Here is a 23,424-nt window from a genome sequence, read left to right on the forward strand (position 1 = left end):
AAGGATTGCAGTGTATATATTAATGTACTTTGTATAACGGAGAAAGTTGCAATAAAGTAATAGCCCTGTAGGCAACCTGGTATATACTTGTGTATTAATCTATATCTGGAATTCATGTGAAATGATGGCACCTTGTGTCCTGGGCAGTGGGAGCTGCTGCCTCCAGCTTGCTATACGCACGGTGAAGACCGTGAAAGGAGTGAGACCCAGCCCTTCAGATTCTGATAGAAGATTGTTGACCAAACCTTCAAGTAGAGTATAAATAACCATGTCATTAGCCAGCAGATTTTACAGTCCAGCTTAGGAAGAATTGCTCAGTGACAGGGTCTTCTGTGCTACTGTATATGGTCTGAGGGTGGTGTTTGGAGGGTATATAAGCTCTGTCCCACTCAGGGTAGGCACCAGTCACAGGTTTTCCCTCTACGGAAACTAACCTAAGGTGAGTTACGTGCTCCTCTTCGCACTCACTGTCTCTGGGATTCTAACTTGCTCCAACGTGGGAGAACAGAAGAACTTAATGTGAATAAGCCTGATTCCACTATTGGTATACAAGGACAAGGATCTGGGAGGAGATCGCCTATTATTTATGGACTACAGTTATTGCAAAGGAATATTTTTTTATGGGCCGGCAGCAATCTGCATCTTCACTCTGGTTATCCGCTATATACTCAACCTTCATCTCCAGCAACCACTACCTGCATTGTGCACCTGGATTGAAATGTCTTAAGAAACAGACCTAACCATTCAAACCAAATCTAGAAATATTGTGTTTAGAGGTTTATTATATTTTATGGTGTTCATCCATGTTGTAGAATGAGGGGTTTGATTTGTGTGTTAGATCATGGAAATACGATGTTGTTGCATACGGATGACTGTAATGCTGTGAATGCTGTGGTAGAATATGGAGTTATGCTCCTTTATAGCCTCCAAGCTATTGCAGAAGTGTTGTACATGATGGATATATCTGCATTGTGAGAATATATATTTTTCCAATCTGAATGTTGCAATGTTATCAAAGGTGTAAGATATTTAATTCCTCATTTATCTTTTGGCAGATCAAATAAAAATGGCATTTTCCGGCATCCTCAGTGAATCTGACATCGCTTCTGCCATCAAGAATGCTGAAGGTAATGTACTATCTATTATCAGCACCTCGCTCTATCATCACTCCTCATCTTCCAGGCAAATGTAACAAGGACATTGGGTCAAATGAAAAAGTCAGGGTGCCTCCTGGTGGAGGATGGGATAACTGCAATTACACATAGCAAGCACATACATGTGATTCTTATGGGGGTTATTTATAAGGAGCACACTTACATAACTACATGGTAAATGGCTAATAGGCTCTAGAGCAAATATAACTATAATAATGGGAAGTAAATCTTTAACAACAAATATTGCAGGCCAAATTTCAATGACTATTAAGCGCTTTTTAATATATAAAGTCACATGCAACAACTAGGGAATATCTATCTATCTATCTCCTATTTATCTATCTATCTAGGCATTATATAATTATCCTCATTCTTTCCATTCAGCCGCCTTCAACTACAAGACCTTCTTCGCCCAGTCTGGTCTGAGCAGCAAGTCCCAGGCTGAAGTCAAGAAAGTCTTTGAAATCCTGGACCAGGACAAGAGTGGCTTCATTGAGGAGGATGAGCTGAAGTAAGTAATGCTATCAGCACCTAAATAGGAAGCAGGGAAAGAACTAGACAAGAAAGTTATTCACCTTCTCCACTCCCATGGCTCTACACAGTAATGGCTTAATACATATGTGACTCTGTTTTTTCTCATATCCAGACTGTTCCTTAAGAACTTCAGCGCAAATGCCAGAGAACTGAGCGATGCTGAAACCAAGAACTTCCTTTCAGCTGGTGACTCTGATGGTGACGGCAAGATTGGAGTTGAAGGTAAATATGGACACTTTCCCTTTATATGAGAAATATGAATTATTCAGTAATATAGCATTGTATAGTTATTAGAGGATATGTCTATGCCATAGTCTATAATTACGCCTCATCTCTAGTCTTCTCCTGAATTTTGCATCTGACACTACATAGTATTACTGAATTTTTCCTATATATTAATTTATTCTTTCCTCTTTGCAGAGTTCCAGGCTTTGGTCAAGGCTTAAGTGAAACTCTTTCCGGATGATCCAAGAAATACAACCCTCCCCCATTATTTTGTTAAACTGAAGTGTTGATGGAACCCGGGTATCAAAGCTGCCATGTTGAAGAGGTTGTAGGATTCTGCTCCAAGATCTGCAAGCAACCTCCAGAGTCACCTCCCTGATCAGCGCCGTCTACAATACCCTCTTCAGCCACTACCATCGGGATCCTGAGCTTCCACAGCTAGCAGTTTAACTCAGGGACATGACTATGCCTCAGCCTATTTATTTATATATTTTTTATATTGATAATGCATTGCCAGCTGTTTCTAGTATTACACCTTTTGTAAATCCACACAGTGATGATACCAAACATTGATGTGTTAAAGTAATAAGAACAATGTGAATACAATGCTATCAATAAAAATCATGTTTTGGAATCAGTTCTTCTTGAATTTTATCTTACAACTTAAGTATTGAACAGTAGCTAAAATAAACTACTTATACTATGGTATCCTAAAATGGCAATTCTCTAGGTTAACACTATGCTCTATGCTCTTAGCCCCAATGGCAGTCATAATAATATTAAATGGGTTATCAAGGATTAGAAAAACATAGCTGCTTTCTTCTATAAAAAGCGCCACTCTTGTCCTCAGTTTGCGTGTGATATTGCAGCCTAGTTCCACAACACAGCACACACAACCTCAGGACAATCCAAGCCATACTAGTTGGCCCTGGTGCCTGCTGGGGCCCAAATACTCCTCTGTCACATAAGGAGACACTAGTATTATAAATAGCATGTTATATTGGGGGTCCCATATATCAGTGTACCCCAGCTGTTGCAAAACCTGCAACTCTCATCATACCCTGACAGCCGCAGGTTGTGTACTGTCAATGACTATTACACTTTACCAACAACACAAAGACCCACTAAAGGTTTCACAAATATGACATCAAATATGTAAATCTGTTGAAAGTTTTAACTACATCCCTATGTGTAAGGCCAGCATGTGCCTGATCTCCTGCCAAATAACAGAATTGTTAAAAGTAATAGTAATACTTAACAGGCAAATAAGATAAGACAGATAGATAGATAGATAGATAGATAGATAGATAGATAGATAGATATAATAATAATAATAATAATAAATAATAATAATATTTATTTGTATAGCGCCAACAGATTCCGCATCGCTTACAGATTCCGCAGATAGATAGATAGATAGATAGATAGATAGATAGATAGATAGAGAGATAGATAATATATAGGAGATAGATAGATAGATAGATAGATAGATAGATAGATAATGGATAGATAGATAGATAGATAGATAGATAGATAGATAGATAGATAGATAGGAGATAGATAGATAGATAGATAGATAGATAGATAGATAGATAATAGATAGATAGATAGATAGATAGATAGATAATGGATAGATAGATAGATAGATAGATAATGGATAGATAGATAGATAGATAGATAGGAGATAGATAGATAGATAGATAGATAGATAGATAGATAGATAATAGATAGATAGATAGATAGATAGATAGATAGATAGATAGATAGATAGATAATGGATAGATAGATAGATAGACAGACAGACAGACAGATAGATAGATAAAAGATAGATAAGAGAAAAATAGATAGTATATAGATAATAGATAGGAGGGAGAGATAAATAGATAGATATGAGAGAGAAAGAGAAATAGACAATAGTATCATATATATGAGCCACCAGCAGACGAGCAGCATGAGGATGGGTCACACAGGAGCAAGGTCCAAACACTATATTACAAATATGTATGTATGTTACAAATATGTTTCCTATAAGGACACATTGTGATAACCGGCCGAGGAGTGAGTCTTTTCAATGGGCAGTTTCTTTATTCTCTTTTTTAATTGTCTCAAAATAGGCCATTAAGCTTGAGCCATGTTCACATGCTGTACAAACAATGGCTGTTCCGCCGTGAATATCCGTTGTTTAACACTACCTACTGCCGGGATTAATGATCATGATCGGTAGTCGCCATTCATGGCAGAACAGTCGTTGTTTTTACAGCGTGTAAAAAATGTAAAATGTAACTACTAGTGACCACGCTTTTGAGTCACGCAAAGTTAACATATATGTTTGATAAATGAATAGCATGTAGTCCATAGAGGAAAACGTAATAGGAATAAGCCATTAAAATCAGTTCAATCTAGCAGACAATATGAAGCTACTTTAATGGTGACAGTGAAACCTCTTTTCTGCGGGGCCCCTGTAGAGCTGCACAGTTTGCACATATATGTCTGCACCTGCTTACAGTAGTATTCTTTACAGAGATGTAACTTAAAACTTATGGGTCCCAGTGCAACTATATGTATCTTCATAGCAGAAAGGGGTCTCAGGGTCCCCCTAAACATTGGGGATCAGACGCCACTGCTACCTCTGCAACCCTGACCCTCAAAGTAAAATCCTTCATTACATCTTATTGGGCACCAATGTACAGTATATTGGATTGGATTTATGTAATTGGTGGTCTCTGTTACAACCATTCCTATTACAGCTCGGCATTACACCATTTGTTATGCTGTCACAAAACTCTTCACAAGCTATTTCTCAGCAGAAAGTGACTATCAGCACATACTTCTGCGCCCACATTTACCCGTCTGTGTAGCAGAGCCGAGGCGTCATTGGTTGTCACTGAGCGGGGTCCCCTTTCATTATTTTGCAGTGTTTGCCATGGCTATGAATGGTAAATGCTCCCAAAAAAGGGAAAGTGAAGTGTCTGTTGGAAATAGAGCGGACTTGTCAGCATAGATAGAGGCTAAGAGGGAGCAGGGCACAGGCACAAACGGCAGAAGCACCTAAGGTGAGTTACGTGCTCCTCTCCGCACTCACTGTCTCTGGGATTCTAACTTGCTCCAACGTGGGAGAACACAAGAACTTAATGTGAATAAGCCTGCTTTCACTATTGGTATACAAGGACAAGGATCTGGAAGGAGATCTCCATTAATTTTGGATTACAGTTATTGCAAAGGAATATTTTTTTATGGGCCGGCAACAATCTGCATCTTCACTCTGGTTATCCGCTATATACTCAACCTTCATCTCCAGCAACCACTACCTGCATTGTGCACCTGGATTGTTTCCTCATAGAGAATGTCTTCAGGAACAGACCTAGCCATTCAAACCAATGCTATAAATGTTGTGTTGTTTAGAGGGTTCTTCCTCATGTCTTAGGGTGTTCATCCATGTTGTAGAATGATGGTTTTATTTGTGTTAGATCATGGAAATATGATGTTGTTGCATATGGATGACTGTATTGCTGTGAATGCTGTGGTAGAATATGGAGTGATGCTCCTTTATAGCCTCTAGGTTATTGCAAAAGTGTTGTACATGACTGATATATCTGCATTGTGATAAAATATATTATTCCAATCCATGTTAAATGTTTCAATATTATCAAAGGTGTAAGATGTCTAATTCATCATTTATCTCTTAGCAGATCAAATAAAAATGGCATTTTCCGGTATCCTCAGCGAGGCTGACATCGCCTCTGCCATCAAGAATGCTGAAGGTAATGTACTATCTATTATCAGCACCTCGCTCTATCATCACTCCTCATCTTCCAGGCAAATGTAACAAGGACATTGGGTCAAGTTATAAATTAGAAGTCAGGGTGCCTCCTGGTGGAGGATGGGATAACTGCAATTACACATAGCAAGCACATACATGTGATTCTTATGGGGGTTATTTATAAGGAGCACACTTACATAACTACATGGTAAATGGCTCTACAATAAGATATATGTTAAGTCAAAGACAGTAAGGGCATGTGAATCTTAAATATAATTTGGATATTTGGATTCAATGGATATCAGGCCCTTTCTAAATATAAAGTTGCATGCAACTGCTAGGGAATCTATCTATCTATCTATCTATCTATCTATCTATTATATAATTATCCTGATTGTTTTTCAATTCAGCCGCCTTCAACTACAAGACCTTCTTCGCCCAGTCTGGTCTGAGCAGCAAGTCCCAGGCTGAAGTCAAGAAAGTCTTTGAAATCCTGGACCAGGACAAGAGTGGCTTCATTGAGGAGGATGAGCTGAAGTAAGTAATGCTATCAGCACCTAAATAAGAAGTGGGGAAAGAAGCAGATAAGAAGGTTCTCTGCCTTCTCTGCTCGCATGGCTATACACAGTAATGGCCGTATACAGCCCCTCTACCACATTGTGACTCTGTTCCTTCTCATATCCAGACTGTTCCTGAAGAACTTCAGTGCAAATGCCAGAGAGCTGAGCGATGCTGAAACCAAGAACTTCCTTTCAGCTGGTGACTCTGATGGTGACGGCAAGATTGGAGTTGAAGGTAAATATGGACACTTAAGAAATATGAATTATTCAGTAATTATTCAGCATTGTATAGTTATTAGAGGATATGTCTATACCATAGTCCCCCATTACATTCCCTCTCTAGTCTTCTTGTGAATACTGCTGCTGACACTACATAGTAGTACTGATTCTTTCTTATATATTAATTTATTCTTTCCTCTTTACAGAGTTCCAGGCTTTGGTCAAGGCTTAAATGAAACTCTTACCGGATGATCCAAGAAAGACAACCCTCTATTTCCCCTCCTAATTTCGTTACTGAAGTGTTGGGATTCTCCTCTAAGATCTGCAACCATCTTCAGAGTCACCTCCCTGATCAGCGCCGTCTATAATACCTTCTTCAGCCACTACCATCGGGATCTTGTGCTTCCACAGCTAGCAGTTTTACTCAGACACATGACAATGCCTCAGCCTATTTATATATTTTTTATATTGATAATGCATTGCCAGCTGTCTCTAGTATTACACCTTTTGTAAATCCACACAGTGATGATACCAAACATTGATTAGTTATAAGTAATAAGAACAATGTGAACACAACGCTATCAATAAAATCATGTTTTGGAATCAGTTCTCTTTTTATGTTATCTTATGACTTAAGGGTTGAGCACCAGCTTAAATAAACCTTTGACCACTTATACTATGGTATCCTAATGTGGAAAGTCTCTAATATAACACTATGCTCAATGCTTTTAGCCCCAAGGGCAGTGACAATAGTAATAAATTGGTTATCCAGGATTTGAAAAACATAGCTTCTTTTGTCTATAAACAGCACCACTCTTGTCCTCAGTTTGAGTGTGATATTGTGGCCTAGTTCCACAACGTAGCACCAACCTTAGGACCAGGAAAGCAATACTAGTGGGTGAACGGACATCCTGGTGCCTGCTGGGTGCCTGCCTAAATGTTCCTCCGATACATAAGGAGACACCAGTATTATAAATAGCATGTTATATTGGGGGTCCCGTATATCAGTGTACCCCAGCTGTTGCAAAACCTGCAACTCTCATTATACCCTGACAGCCGCAGGTTGTGTACTGTCAGTGACTATTACACTTTACCAACAACACAAAGCTGAGGGATTGTCAATTATGCAATTTTCTTATCATTATGCAAATATGAATTTTGAATTTTTCCTAGTGCTGGGATGGATGGATGGATATATTATACTCTGGTGCCTGTGATTTGGGTCCTGACCAAAGACCAATGTATATAACCAGCAGATACTTCACAGAACTAGTGCGAAAAAGTTTTATTCCATCTCAAATCACAATGCAATGTTTTTGCGATCGTTGTGATCATTGCTGAAACAATGTGTTTTTTTTTTTTTCAATTTTTTGCTGTGTTGCGAAAATCAAGTTTGAGATGGAATAAAACTTTTTTTGCACCAAAGTTGGAGTGTAGTAACATATCTGCTCATTATGTGATTGGATAGATAGATAGATAGATAGATAGATAGATAGATAGATAGAAGATAGATAGATAGATAGATAGATAGATAGATAGATAGATAGGAGATAGATAGATAGATAGATAGATAGATAGATAGATAGATAGATAGATAGATAGATAGATAGATAATAGAGGAGATAGATAGATAGATAGATAGATAGATAGATAGATAGATAGATAGAACAACAAACAACAAATCTCTCAGATGTGACATCAATCAACTATTGGTGTAAGAAGACATACAGGAGCTTAGAGTATCATAGATATGTGCCATATATAAGGATAAAGATGGATCACACAGGAGCAAGGTCCAAACATTGTACTACAAATATGTCAAAATTTGAGTATTTTACTGTAAAAGTAGATGCAGATATGTTTCCTATAGAGCAGGGGCCCTGTGTGTTACATTTGCTCAATAAGTTAAACACAAGCCAATGTGTGTCACATCTGAAGTGTTCTTTTTATTGGTATCATAATCTTTTTGATCAATTTTTACTTTAATTTTTATGTATGAAAACAGTCCAGCAGTAAGACTGTCTTTGTTGCCCATAGCAACCAATCAGAGCTCAGTTTTTATTTTTTCAGAGCCCTTTATGAAATGAAAGCTGATCTGTGATTGGTTGCTATGGGCAACAAAGACAGTCTTACTGCTAGACCGCTTTATACGTATATATTGCTGACCTACAGAGCTGATCAATGTAACTGCAGACTGATTGTCACCTCTGTGGGTCAGCATTACTGCAGTTATGTAGTATTGGCCCCCAGACATATATAGGGTATGTAGCAGCCTTACAGTGCCTATAAAGATGGCCGGGGGCTGCTCTGTGGGGTTCGTCGTACACACTGACTAGGAGGAGCTGAAGCTCAGTGATAGTAGCTGCAGGCTTGCTCCCCCTCCAGAAAGAAGCCACAGCAGCATAGGACTAGGTGGGCTTGTCTGGGCCAGGGATATGGGAGAACAGGTAGCCCCTCACATATAGCCATTGTCTCCTCGTAGTAACCCCCTCCCCTCACATATAGCCATTGTCTCCTCGTAGTAACCCCCTCCCCTCACATATAGCCATTGTCTCCTCGTAGTAACCCCCTCCCCTCACATATAGCCATTGTCTCCTCGTAGTAACCCCCTCCCCTCACATATAGCCATTGTCTCCTGGTAGTAACCCCCCTCCCCTCAAATATAGCCATTGCCTTCTGGTAGTAACCCCCCTCCCCTCATATATAGCCATTGTCTCCAGGTAGTAACCCCCCTCCCCTCACGTATAGCCATTGTCTCCTCGTAGTAACCCCCTCCCCTCACATATAGCCATTGTCTCCTGGTAGCAAGCCTCTCCCCCCCTTACATATAGCCATTGTCTCCTGGTAGTAACCCCCCTCCCCTCATATATAGCCATTGTCTCCTGGTAGTAACCCCCTCCCCTCATATATAGCCATTGTCTCCTGGTAGTAACCCCCCTCCCCTCAAATATAGCCATTGTCTTCTGGTAGTAACCCCCCTCCCCTCATATATAGCCATTGTCTCCAGGTAGTAAGAATCTCTCTCCTCAAATATAACCATTGTCTCCTGGTAGTAAGACTCTCTCCCCTCACATATAGCCATTGTCTCCTGGTAGCAACCCCCCTCCCCTCACATATACATATAGCCATTGTCTCCTGGTAGAAAGACTCTGTCCCCTCACATACAGCCATTGTTTCCTAGTAGTAACCACCCCCCCTCTCACCTCACGTATAGCCATTGTCTCCTGGTAGTAAGCCTCTCCCCCCTCACATATAGCCATTGTCTCCCGGTAGTAAGCCTCTCCCCCCTCACATATAGCCATTGTCTCCTGGTAGTAAGCCTCTCTCCCCTCATATACAGCCATTGTCTCATGGTAGTAACACCCCCTCCCCTCATATATAGCCGTTGTCTTCTGGTAGTAAGACGTCCCATGTACTGTAGATGCTGTCCCCTGGTAGGAAGCCCGCCCTCCAATGTAGATGCTGTCCCCTAGGAAAACTCCTAGAAAGCCCTACTACACATGTAAAGTTCTCAGGCAATACTGGGAGTTGTAGTTACCAGGAGGACAAACTTTTAATAAATGGTAGTAAGATAAAAAGGAGAAGTGATGGATGTGCAGAGGCTCCTGGTGGCAGTAATCTGTAGGTCACAACATTCAGCCCTGAAGATCCAGGACTAAATCCTTTTACAGTGCCTGTGGTTATCAGAGTTCATATGTACTTGAACTCCCAGCATATCCTAAAGGGCTGCAAGCTGTCAGTAAATGGTGGGAGTTGTAGTAATTGCAGCTGTTGTAGAATCCTAGGTTTATTGTACACTGGATGCTGTGTGGAATATCAGAATACACATGTAGAGGCTCTGTGTGTGCAAGTGACCCCAGAACAACACTAATATGGAAATCAAATATATACATATAGTTACTATAGTATCACCATAAATCATATAACTGTACAATCACACTTTTACTGACTAAATCCAGTAAACCAACAATATTACCAGAATATAAGAAATATTATCACGTCACCGCCACCATTACCACCACACAGTGACTAATACCACCATACTATTACTAAAATCCAGCAAATACCAGTAAAGAAGAAACCTATATTATGACAACACCTTCCTCACAAAAATTCCACCATACCATTACTTAACATACACTAAACAAATACCAGTAATACCCTATACACTGTCCCATACAGAGGTAGATACCAATGGTACACAAGCTTTGCACAGAACATAAGTGATTACAGTGCAGTGACTCACAGGTGATGTGTTCTCTGATTGCTGTCGTTCACTTTTCACTTGGTTCTCCATCTGGCCAGGCCATCATGAAGACTTTTTCTAGCCATAACTTGTCTTCACACAATCTGACAGATAAACATTTTAGGCTTCTTTCTCATACAGTATAGGCATCCTCTAGCCCCCATATACTAGTTAGGTCCCCTGTGTTCCCCCACATAAGTTAAACCCCTCTGTCCCCTATATAATAGATAAGCCCTTCTGTTCCCCATGTAGTAAATAGGCCCCCTCCATGTATTCATATAGTCGTTAGGCGCCTCTCTGTGCCCCATATAGTAGTTAGTCCCAATCAGTGTGCCCTTAGTGTTAGGCCTCCTCTGTGCCTGCATGTAGTAGTTAGGTGCCCCACTGTACACCCATATAGCAGTTAGGCATCCCTGTGCATGTAGTATCCCCCATGTAGGAACCATGCTCTAGGTCAGGGGTATGTAGCCTTTTCCCTCTTGAGGGCCATTTGAGCATTTATAAAATCATTTGAGTGCCAACCCTTTCTGAGTGGGTTAGCTTTCTGAGACCAGGATGAGTTGATACATTTTCTTATAGATTGATCTATTAACCGTTTGCATATAGGTGTAGTGGCTGTATTGGTATCTTATTAGTACAATCTTTACTTTTGTACAATTGCTACCTACCACAATATAGTAGTGTGCATTTTCCATTATAGACATACAGCCACCTATTACTGTTGCATACAGGTTCTATATTTACTTTTCCAGGATTTTTTTCATACTTGTATAAGCTTTTGGTGTCATGGTAAGACCATGATTATTGCAGGGGTCCTCCGGTATGTTTATAGACCGCATGTGGTCTTATTTTAAATGTTTTTAACTGTTTGTTGGTGGTATATGTAATAAAGATTATTTGTATATATTTTTCATTATCTGGTGGTTTAGTGTGCATAATCATCTATGCTATGTTCGCTTGGTTTGTGTTTGTATCATTAATGGAACATATTGATTTTTGCACCTGCCCTTTATTATAATTTATGAAGCTGTGCACACCTATTTTGCTTTGCACAACTATTTTGCTGGTAGTTGTGGTTAACCCCCAGTGGTGCCCCTGGTAGCTGTAGTTAACCCCTCCCAGTGGTGCTCTGTAGTAGTTGTAAAGCTTCATTTCCATGGGGTTACCCCTTATGCTCAGGGTATACTTAGGCAAACCATAAAAAAATCCCATTAAGCTTTGACCTATATAGACAACTAGTGACGACTAGTGGCGTCGCTAGGCAGTTTTATTTGGGGCTCATGCCCCGGATAAAACACCTGCTGCCCCGGATCTTTGATGCCCCGGCATCTTGCGAGCCAGATGCGGCTCTTTTGATGGCTGCATCTGGCTCGCAGGTCCCGCGGCTGCCCTTCCGCCTCACCTACCGCCCACCCAACCTAGCGCCCGGACGTGATCCTCTGTTCCAATCAGCGCACAGTGGAAGCATGGAGCCGCTGTGGCTGGCCATGTTTAGATGTGTAGAGGTGAGGAGGAGGCTGGAGGGGAGACCGGAGGGGAGACAAGGTGGAGGCCTGAGGAGGGGAGACGAGGGGGAGACCGGAGGGGAGACGAGGTGTAGGCGACACACTTGGCCTGCTGATTCCTTAATGCATAAGGTGTGTGTGTGTGTGGGGGGGGGGGGGGGGGGGGGTGTTCAGGTAGGGTATTGTGTGTGTGTGGTTTCAGGTAGGGTATTGTGTGGGTGGGATCAGGTAGGGTAGTGTGTGTGTGTGTGTGGGATCAGGTAGGGTATTGTGTGTGTGTGTAATCAGGTAGGATATTGTGTGGGGATGGCAGTCAAGTTAATTGTAGGTAGGAAGGGAACTTTTGCTATGGTGCAGGCGCATTACTATATAGGGGGCATCATTACTATATAGGGGGCACAGCAAGGGACATTATTACTATATGGAGGGTACAGCAGGCACATTATTACTATATAGGGGGCACATGAGATGGCATTATTACTATATGGGGACACAACAGGGGAGATTATTACTATATGCGGGCACAGCAAGGGACATTATAACTATATGGGGGCACAGCAGGAGGCATTATAACTATATGGGGTACAGCAGGGGGCATTATTACTATAGGAGTGCACAGCTGGGAGAGAATTATTACTATGGGGATGCATAGCTGGGGGCATTATTACTTTATTGGGTACAGCAGGAGGCATTATTATTATATGTCGTACAGCAGGGGGCATTATTACTATATGGGGCACAGCAGGGGCATTATTACTATATGAAGGTGCACAGAAGAGGACACTTTACAAAGTGGGGTAACACAGCAGGGGACATTATTACTATGAGCAGTCATTAGGATTACTAGCTTTTGCACTGGGCTCTAACTGGGCACTAACCGCTTATGACGACGCTCAGAGGGCCCGTGCCCCGGATGTTTTAGGACCCTAGCAACACCCCTGGTGACGACACTATTGAGTCCCGCAAAGTTAACATAATGGGGCACATTTATGAAGCGTCAGCCTGAGGCATACGCCAGGGACAGGAGCGTAACTAGAAATGGCCGGGCCCCATAGCAAACTTTTGATTGGGGCCCCCCGTTCCCGACCACTATTTCGTCAAGTCTAGTCATAACTGCAAAGGCTGGTCAGGAGTGCTAGCAGTTAAAGGGACATTTGCAGAACCTGGGAGGACCTGATGCTGCAAAGGATGACAGTTCATGGGGCCCAGTGTATTGCAGGAGTAGGCCACAGGGCCCCCTGATGCGGTGGGCCCCATAGCAGCTGCTATGGTTGCTACAGTGGTAGTTACGCCCCTGGCCAGGGAGAAGGCGCAGATTCACCCCTTCTCCCTGGCTACGCCTGCTGTATGCCCCGCTCGCCCAATGGACGGGTTGGGGGAGCTTAGAGGGGGTGACAAGGCGGGGAGGCGTGGCCTCATCTTGCCTCTTACTTATCATGATTTACACCTGCTCGCAGATCTACACCTGCTGGAAGCCGGGCATGTGCCTCTTAGTGAATCCTGCAGGAGAAAAAGGGGCTGGGGTACTTGTACGCCGGTCTTCATAAATCCCCCCCCAATATGTTTGAAAAATGGACTGTATGTAGTCCATAGGAGAAAGCTTAATGGTAATAAGCCATGAAAATCAATTCAGTCCCTTACATGTAATCTAACAGGCAATATAAAGCTACTCTTAAGGTGACAGTGAGCCCTCTTTTCTACTAGGCCCTGTAAAGCTGCACAGGTTGCATATATACAGTACTGTATGTCTGCATCTTCTTATAATAGTATCCTCTGCAGAGGCGTAACTTAAAACTTCTGGGCCTGATGCAACTATATGTATTTCCTGTAGCAGAGAGAGGTCTCGGGGTCCCCCTAAACCAGACGCCACTACTACTTCTGCAACCCTGACCCTCAAAATAAAATCCTGCATATTGTCTTATTGGCACCAAAAAATGTATTGAATGGATTTATGTAATTGGTGGCCTCTGTTACAACCATTCCTATTACAGCTCGGCATTACACCATTTGTTATGCTGTCACAAAACTCTTCACAAGCTATTTCTCAGCAGAAAGTGACTATCAGCACATACTTCTGCGCCCACATTTACCCGTCTGTGTAGCAGAGCCGAGGCGTCATTGGTTGTCACTGAGCGGGGTCCCCTTTCATTATTTTGCAGTGTTTGCCATGGCTATGAATGGTAAATGCTCCCAAAAAAGGGAAAGTGAAGTGTCTGTTGGAAATAGAGCGGACTTGTCAGCATAGATAGAGGCTAAGAGGGAGCAGGGCACAGGCACAAACGACAGAAGCACCTAAGGTGAGTTACGTGCTCCTCTCCGCACTCACTGTCTCTGGGATTCTAACTTGCTCCAATGTGAGAGAACAGAAGAACTTAATGTGAATAAGCCTGCTTTCACTATTGGTATACACGGACAAGGATCTGGAAGGAGATCTCCATTAATTTTGGATTACAGTTATTGCAAAGGAATATTTTTTTATGGGCCGGCAACAATCTGCATCTTCACTCTGGTTATCCGCTATATACTCAACCTTCATCTCCAGCAACCACTACCTGCATTGTGCACCTGGATTGTTTCCTCATAGAGAATGTCTTCAGGAAAAGACCTAGCCATTCAAACCAATGCTAGAAATATTGTGTTGTTTAGAGGGTTAATAGGTTTTAAGGTGTTCATCCATGTTGTAGAATGATGGTTTTGATTTGTGTGTTAGATCATGGAAATACGATGTTGTTGCATACGGATGACTGTAATGCTGTGAATGCTGTGGTAGAATATGGAGTTATGCTCCTTTATAGCCTCCAAGCTATTGCAGAAGTGTTGTACATGACGGATATATCTGCATTGTGAGATTATATATTATTCCAATCTGGATGTTGCAATGTTATAAGGTGCAAAGGTGTAAGATGTCTAATTCATCATTTATCTCTTAGCAGATCAATTAAAAATGGCATTTTCCGGTATCCTCAGCGAGGCTGACATCGCCTCTGCCATCAAGAATGCTGAAGGTAATGTACTATCTATTATCAGCATATCTATCTGATATATATCATCTATCTATCTATCTATCTATCTATCTATCTAATATATCAATTATCAATCTATCTATCTATCTATCTCATATATATATATTATCTATCTATCTATCTATCTATCTATCTATCTATCTATCTATCTATCTATCTCCTATCTATTATCTATCTCCTGTCTATCTATCTATCTATCTATCTATCTATCTATCTATCTATCTATCTATCTATCTATCTATCTATCTAATCTATCTATCTAATATATCAATTATCAATCTATCTATCTGTCTATCTATCTCATATTATCTATCTATCTATCTATCTATCTATCTATCTATCTATCTATCCAGGATCATCTCTGCACCTCAGGCAGCAGATTCTCTGGCCCATGAGGGGGCTTCAACCTCAGTGACCACTTCAGAGACACCTATGGGGGGCCCAGAACAGCTCTGATAAATCACTCCAATTATTGCATTTTGCAGCTATTTGGTATAGGTAAAAGTGACTGCAATAATGTGAGTGATGTGCTACCTGCAAGGACCTGAAATGACCTTCATAATGATGTCATAAGGTCCTCACAGGCAGCCTACAGACATGTAAAGAGAAGGAGGTAATAGAGAATGGGTACATAGGTAGGTAGTATATACGAGTATGGAACTAGGGGAGCAGTATATGTAAATACAGAGGTATGGAAGCAGTATGTATGGGAGCGGGGCTATGGGGGATGTATATATAGGAAAAAGGGGACAATTAGGAGCAGTATATGGGAAGAAGGGGGTCTCTGAGGCTGGCAGTATTAAGGGGTCTCCAAAGCTGACACTATTAGGGGGTCCCTAAGAGTAGGGTTCCCTTATGTCCCTGTCACTGAGGCTGGCACTATTAGGGAATCTAAGGCTTACGGTATATAGTTATGTTTATGCAATATAATCACTGTTGGTATATAGTCATGTATGCAATATGGTCACTGCTGGTATATAGTTATGCTACCGGGGGAACAAAGTTAAAATTTTTACCTCAGGGAGCAGAAAATCTAGTATCTATCTATCTATCTATCTATCTATCTATCTATCTATGTTATATCATTTTCCTGATTCTTTCCATTCAGCCTCCTTCAACTACAAGACCTTCTTCGCCCAGTCTGGTCTGAGCAGCAAGTCCCAGGCTGAAGTCAAGAAAGTCTTTGAAATCCTGGACCAGGACAGGAGTGGCTTCATTGAGGAGGATGAGCTGAAGTAAGTAATGCTATCAGCACCTAAATAGGAAGTGGGGAAAGAAGCAGATAAGAAGGTTCTCTGCCTTCTCTGCTCCCATGGCTCTACACAGTAATGGCCGTATACAGCCCCTCTAGCACATTGTGACTGTTCTTTCTCATATCCAGACTGTTCCTGAAGAACTTCAGTGCAAATGCCAGAGAGCTGACTGATGCTGAAACCAAGAACTTCCTTTCAGCTGGTGACTCTGATGGTGACGGCAAGATTGGAGTTGAAGGTAAATATGGACACTTTCCCTTTATATGAGAAATATGAATTATTCAGTAATATAGCATTGTATGGTTATTAGAGGATATGTCTATGCTATAGTCTCCCATTACCCCTCCTCTCTAGTCTTCTCCTGAATATTGCATCTGACACTACATAATATTCCTGAATTTTTCTTATATATTAATTTATTCTTTCCTCTTTGCAGAGTTCCAGGCCTTGGTCAAGGTTTAAGTGAAACTCTTTCCGGATGATCCAAGAAATACAACCCTCCCCCATTATTTTGTTAAACTGAAGTGTTGATGGGACCTGGCTATCAAAGCTGCCATGTTGAAGAGGTTGTAGGATTCTGCTCCAAGATCTGCAAGCAACCTCCAGAGTCACCTCCCTGATCAGCGCCGTCTACAATACCCTCTTCAGCCACTACCATCGGGATCCTGAGCTTCCACAGCTAGCAGTTTAACTCAGGGACATGACTATGCCTCAGCCTATTTATTTATATATTTTTTATATTGATAATGCATTGCCAGCTGTCGCTAGTATTACACCTTTTGTAAATCCACACAGTGATGATACCAAACATTGATGTGTTAAAGTAATAAGAACAATGTGAATACAATGCTATCAATAAAAATCATGTTTTGGAATCAGTTCTTCTTGTATTTTATCTTACAACCTGTTGTTTGCAAAAACTTTTGACATGTCGTAGAGGCATGTCAAAAGTTTTGATCGGTCCAGGTCTGAGTGTTCAGACCCATACCGATTGGGAGAATGAGCAGAGAGAGGACCACCCTGCAGCACGTCCACTCTCTACTCGTTCTCCCGGACCTATGTCTCTATGACATGTCAAACGTTTTTACAAACGACAGGTACACTTTAAGAGTTTAACAGTAGCTGAAATAAACCTTTGACAGTATAATATGGTATCCTACAATGGTAATTTTCTAAGATAACACTATTCTCTTTGCTTATAGCGCCAAGGGCAGTCATAATAATATTAAAGGGGTTATCCAGGATTAGAAAAATGTAGCTGCGTATTGTAGCCCAGTTCCACAACACAACCTAAGGACAAGCAAAGTGCTATTAGCTGGCGAGCCAAGGCCCTGGTGCCCTCTGGGGCCCAAATTCTCCATTTTTTTTTACATAAGGAGACACCAGTATTATAAACAGCATCTTACATAGGGGGTCCCGTATATCAGTGTACCCCAGCTGTGCTTTTTTGGCTGAAACTCTCATTATGCCCTAAAAGCCACACATTGTTTAGTGTCAGTGGCCAGTACACTTTAACAGCAACACAATGCTAAGGAATTGTCATTTATGGAATTCTCTAATCATTATGATAGATACAAATAGGTATTAGGCCATGTTCACACAATGTATATTTTGCATAAATCACGGCCATTGTTGCAATTTGCAAAAACAACCATGATTTATGCAAAGTATACGTTGTTTTGTGAATGAATGGAATCCCGGCCGGAGCGTATACATACTGTATAGTATACGCTCCTGCCGGGATTTTATCCGGGTGTAGAAAACTGACATGCCAGTTTTCTGCGGCCGCTATTCATTGAGTAGCGGCTGCAGAAAACCCTGTCAGACGTCCGCCTTTCCCTGTTACATTTTGCCACATTTGTGTTGGGGGGAACATAGCCTCATCTCCCACTTTTTTTTTTTTTTTTTAATCAGATGTGACATCAGTCAATCATTGGTGTAAGAATATATATGTGTGCCAGATATTTCACCCACCAGCACACAGACAGCATAAGGATGGGTCACACTGGAGCAAAGTCCAAACATTGTATTATAAGGAGATGCAGAAATGTTTCCTGTACACATAGATGATGATAACAGGCTGAGAAGGGGTTTGGATGGGCCGTGCTTTTATTCCTACTTTTAACAATATGGCCAGGAATATAGTAATCAAAAAACTTTTTGCATAAAAAAACTATTGGTTATTTTGAGATTTCAGGGGGTACTAGTAGTAACAATGGACACAGCAGATTGCTTCTATGGAAGAACAATATACTTGCTCTCCAGTAGCATAGCATGCCCCCCCCCTTCATGCCTCCAATCATTCTATCTATCCTAATAAGAAGGGAGATACTAAAAGAGCAGAATAGGGTTGACTTCGTTTTTCTGTCCGTTAAAAGTAACCAAATAAAAAATGAAACCTTGAATGGATAGGAAAAACGTAGTGTGAACCCAGCCTTATACTGGTGGGTGTCTCGGGCCCTCTAAACTCTGGGGCTCACACTGTACACAAGTGCTACCTCTGCAACCCTGACCCTCAGAGTAAGGGTCTGCATTACATCTTACTGGGCACCAATAAAAAGTATATTGAATGGATGTATATATTATTCTTATTACAGTTTGGCTTTTTTAAGGTTATATAAAAAATAAAAGCGGCAACTTGATAGATTGTTCCACTTCTCTTCTACCATTTATTATGTTGTTTGCTGGCATGTCCCCGTACTCTTCACAAGCTCTTAAAGCTATTTCTCAGCAGAAAGTGACTATCAGCACATACTTGCCTCCTGCGCCCACATTTACCCGTCTCTGTAGCAGAGGCGAGGCGTCACCAGTTGTAAGCGAGCGGGGTCCCCTTTCATTATTTTGCAGTGATCGCCATGGCTACGAGTGGTAAACGCTCCCAAAAGGGGAAAGCGAAGTGTCTGTTGTAAATAGAGCGGACTAGTCAGCAGAGATAGGGAGCAGGATGGGGAAGGACAAGCGGCAGATGCTCCCTTCAAAGGTCCCATGACACCTGTCACTCTGCATACTTATGTGACATGCTGACCATGACCTGTGTTCAGCTGCTTCTCTTTTCTTACCAAAGTTCACAATTTTACTACTCTGCAATGAAAGGTATCTTGGGGCTTGTTTTTTTCTTTTTTGGAGGTGATCATATTTTATGGCTTTGTGTCACCCCTGCCCTGTAGTGTAGCATTTCTGCCTCTGCATGTGGTTCGTATCTTTATGGTTCATCCTATATGACTGCGGAAAGGATATTATTGTAGTCCTGTCAATATTACTAACATCAATAGACAAGTGGTTCTGTATGAATTACATATAGCCAGACAGATTTTTTCCAAAGCAACCAGTCACAGCACAACATTTCACCGAAGCAATATAAGATATAGAAGCTGCTTATCATGCGATGGTACTTGCCCTTACATCCATTATTTAAAAAACTGGACCCTGAAAATGACCTACCTAGTGTGAAGATATCCATTAATGTATGTTCACAGTTAGGGCCCTATTCCACCGGACGATTATCGTTCGCATAATCGTTAACGATTAACGATCTCAAACGACCGCTATTGCGAAAGACCTGAAAACGTTCACTCTTTTCCATGGACCGATAATCGTTACTTATGAACATAATTGCAATCGTTTTTTCTTCGCTATTTATTCGCTATTGCGTTTGTATCTACTGCGAACGACCGAACGATGTCTTATTCAATGCGAACGATTTGCGAACGTTTTGCGAATGAGCAACGATAAAAATAGGTCCAGGTCTTATAAAGCGATCAACGATTTCTCGTTTGGTCGTTAATCATTAACTGCATTTCAACCGATTATCGTTTAGATTCGAACGATTTAACGATAATTTGAACGATAATGGTCCGGTGGAATAGGGCCCTTAATCTAACACCGTCCGTTGCATAGCTGCCAAAAGCCGGGTGAACAGCATCCAGAAATAATAGGCATGTTCATTATTTCAACGTCCATTCTAAAGAACTGATGTTGAAATAACGAAGTGGGAACACAGAGGTCAGCATTGCATTGAATTCAATGCAGTGCCGCCTCTGCAGAGAAGAGGCCGTTCTTTTCTAAAAACCAACGTAGTGGGAACATAGTCTCACTATGCAAAGATTTTTGAATTATAATTAGAATGATCTTAATTATAGAAGTGTTTATAGTTTATTTTTATTAGCTAACAAAATGCAAAGTAAATGAATAGAAGAGAATCCAAATCAATTGAGCAAAATGGAAAGTGAAAATTCAAAGCCCCAGTGACTTCTATGGGATTTCTTTAGTGGAATTCGCCCAAGGAATTCACATGTCAATTCTTTGAGCGGAAAGCGATACAGCAGCAGAACATTCTGTGCGTAAGTTCTGCCGTGTGAACAACAGAGCAGAAATCCCATTGAATAAAATAGGACATTGCTCTGTAATTCGGAATTCAAGTTGAATACGCAAAAATTAAGCCTGGATTCAGCTTGAAATTCCTTGCCTATTCCTCTGTGTAAACATACCCTTAGTCAACTGCACATGACATGTTAATGGAATCTATACCTCCAGAATACACTGTAGCATTATAATAGGATGCAAAAATAAGAGAATTCATCTGTGTGTTTTCAGTAGCTATTGAGGAAGTGATTATTTCTTGAAAAGATTCTTAGAGAAAGAGGAGGCAGAAGAGAACAATGCAGGATGCTTCCTCCTCGGGTCCTGTTTGTAGACAATGAGAACAGTAATATTTATTTCAGTTCATTTAATTGTATCAGAAGGAAAGATGTGTTTCAGATGAGAAGCGTCTTCAATAAATAAGTAATGTCTGTAACTCTAGATCCTAAACCGACCTCAATATACAGCAGCAAGATCACCCTGCATTGAAGGTCTTTTACATAGTGGTAACATATCTTTCTATCTGGATGAGCATCAGATTTAGATCTAGATTTTAACCTTGTACGTAATGCCTTAGGCCATGTTCCCACACAGTATATTAGCTCATTTGCTCCATATTTTTCGACCAAAACCAGGAGTGGATTGAAAACACAGAAGTTACTCACTGAACACACTGAAGTTATGCTTTGTGATCTGTTATGTCATATGAGGCATCTAAATTACATGGAATCCACTAGCGTATAATATTCCATTATTATATGGAAGGTATAGCATAGCATACTACTCTAAATGTGCGATAAAAATGGCAGGATCCCCAATGGGATTCCCTAATGTCTATGTGAACTGATAAAGGAAAACAACAAGAACAAATACAAGATTACATTACTGGTTATTATATGTGACATATCCCAAAGCATACAATAAGTGCTCGTACATGGCAGTATGCTGTATTTGTGGTGTATGGATGCAATGGATCCACTATAGTGCTCATACAATTCTTAGGCCGGGTCACCACAGTGTAAGACAGGGGTTTTTCTGTGAAACGGCCACGTCACTTAACAGCCGCTGTCAGTGAAGTACACGCTGGCCGGTACGGCAGTATCGGCTGGATGAACTTCACTTCTTTCGATTTGGAGTGCGGGCGCATTTGGATGTCGAACAAATGAATAGCAGCCACACAAAAGTGACATGTCGGTTTACTATGTGACTGCATGAACTTGTGTGGCTGTATACACTCCAGCTGGGATTCTATAGGACACAACGTTATTTTAATTTCAATAAATAGCGGCCTGTGTTGCAACGGCTGTTATTTATTGAAAATTTACGTGTGTGAACTTATAACTGTATCTCTGTTTTTTTAACTATATACTGTATTGCATGAGAATCCATGCTTGACATTCAGCATTCTGTGTTATGGTCGGTTACAGGTCAGTAACTTAAGGGACTCCAGATACATACAGGCTCCTTTGTCATATGCAAGAGTTATTAACCATATGTTTCAACCTTACAAGAGATGTCAGGTTTGTAATTCGTGTCTTTCAATTCCACATACAGGCTGCAGCAACTGGAGCTGTAATTGTATAAATATGGCCAAATATGTGTAGCTAAAGAATCATGGACCCTGGTACAAAAGTTCTGTTTGCACTCGTCCCCTGGTTCTACAGCTCTATTGGGTTAAGCCAGAGATGGGAAACCTTTGGCTCTCCTGCTGTTGCAAAACTACAATTCCCATCATGCTTGGACAGCCAAAGCTAAAGCTTTGGCTGTCCAGGCATAATGGGATTTGTAGTTTTGCAATAGCTGGAAGGCGGAAGGTTCCCCATCCCTGTGTTTAGCAAAGGACAACAAACAACTATCCGGAAGAATGTGATATTTTTAGTGGCCAATCTTGTCCATAAACCTAAGAGCTGGTACCCCAGTCTTAACAAAAGTCCAGCAAATTACGGAACCCCAGAATTTTCACTCATTCATAAAACAATCAATGCACATTTGGCAAGCAATGCATATTGTATATAGACTATAGAGGAATGCACAGCACCGTTGATAAAGGCAGATGTAGGAATGTGCAGAAATCTATTATATCAGTGCCACCCATCTCCTCATTTGTTAATTTTGCAGCCCAATTTCATTGACGTGAATGGAGCTGAGTTTTAATACCACATACAACCTGAGGATAATAGGAATGGCGCTATTTCTTGAAGAAAACTATTATGTTTTTACTAATCCTGATTCTTGATCAATATGTAGTTATCCCTTTCACAACCTGGCAATCAACTACAACCATGTCACCTTTTATTAATCCCTTTAAATTGTTTGGATTTGTTGGCATCTTGTACTATATAACACAAGCAAGTCAAGTAGACCATATATACTGTAGTTTCTTGGAGGCTGGTGTAACAATCATATTAACTATAACGGACCGAGGTGACACTAGTAAGGACTATATCATCCACCATCCTGTAATATGCTTCAGAAAGTGCAGCAAAAGCATCACGCAAGATTATCCCATTCACCATCTCCGGAGACCAAGTTACCTTGTGCTTCTAATATTACCGCCTCGGCCAAAGATTCTCTTTCATTGTGCAG

At 41.0% G+C, this 23,424-nt stretch overlaps 3 protein-coding genes across 8 annotated transcripts; all 3 read left to right on the forward strand.

Annotated features, from left to right (window-relative positions):
• Positions 1–336: 336 nt before the first annotated feature.
• Positions 337–2,550, forward strand: LOC138801235 (parvalbumin beta-like). Its single transcript, XM_069983818.1, has 5 exons — positions 337–439; positions 1,056–1,127; positions 1,539–1,665; positions 1,801–1,910; positions 2,109–2,550. Exons 2-5 carry the CDS (start codon positions 1,067–1,069, stop codon positions 2,132–2,134), a joined length of 324 nt encoding a protein of 107 aa, XP_069839919.1. The 5' UTR covers positions 337–439; positions 1,056–1,066; the 3' UTR covers positions 2,135–2,550.
• Positions 2,551–4,875: 2,325 nt separating this feature from the next.
• LOC138800371 (parvalbumin beta-like) lies at positions 4,876–7,058 on the forward strand. 2 transcript variants are annotated; one of them, XM_069981996.1, is made up of 5 exons: positions 4,876–4,966; positions 5,600–5,674; positions 6,084–6,210; positions 6,359–6,468; positions 6,659–7,058. In XM_069981996.1, exons 2-5 carry the CDS (start codon positions 5,614–5,616, stop codon positions 6,682–6,684), a joined length of 324 nt encoding a protein of 107 aa, XP_069838097.1. In that variant the 5' UTR covers positions 4,876–4,966; positions 5,600–5,613; the 3' UTR covers positions 6,685–7,058. The 2 variants fall into 2 exon arrangements, with proteins under 2 accessions (XP_069838097.1, XP_069838098.1); XM_069981997.1 differs by having other exon boundaries at positions 4,886–4,966; positions 5,603–5,674.
• A 1,534-nt stretch (positions 7,059–8,592) lies between these two features.
• LOC138800372 (parvalbumin beta-like) lies at positions 8,593–17,357 on the forward strand. Of its 5 annotated transcripts, none has more exons than XM_069981998.1 (5): positions 8,593–8,713; positions 15,134–15,208; positions 16,335–16,461; positions 16,608–16,717; positions 16,916–17,357. In XM_069981998.1, the coding sequence occupies exons 2-5, from the start codon at positions 15,148–15,150 to the stop codon at positions 16,939–16,941; spliced, it is 324 nt and encodes a 107-aa protein (XP_069838099.1). In that variant the 5' UTR covers positions 8,593–8,713; positions 15,134–15,147; the 3' UTR covers positions 16,942–17,357. The 5 variants fall into 5 exon arrangements, with proteins under 5 accessions (XP_069838099.1, XP_069838100.1, XP_069838101.1 ...); XM_069981999.1 differs by having other exon boundaries at positions 15,137–15,208; XM_069982000.1 differs by lacking the exon at positions 8,593–8,713 and adding an exon at positions 8,815–8,864.
• Positions 17,358–23,424: the final 6,067 nt, after the last annotated feature.

Source organism: Dendropsophus ebraccatus, chromosome 9 (genome assembly GCF_027789765.1).
Source record: "Dendropsophus ebraccatus isolate aDenEbr1 chromosome 9, aDenEbr1.pat, whole genome shotgun sequence".
In the NCBI taxonomy this organism is placed as follows: Eukaryota; Metazoa; Chordata; class Amphibia; order Anura; family Hylidae; genus Dendropsophus; species Dendropsophus ebraccatus.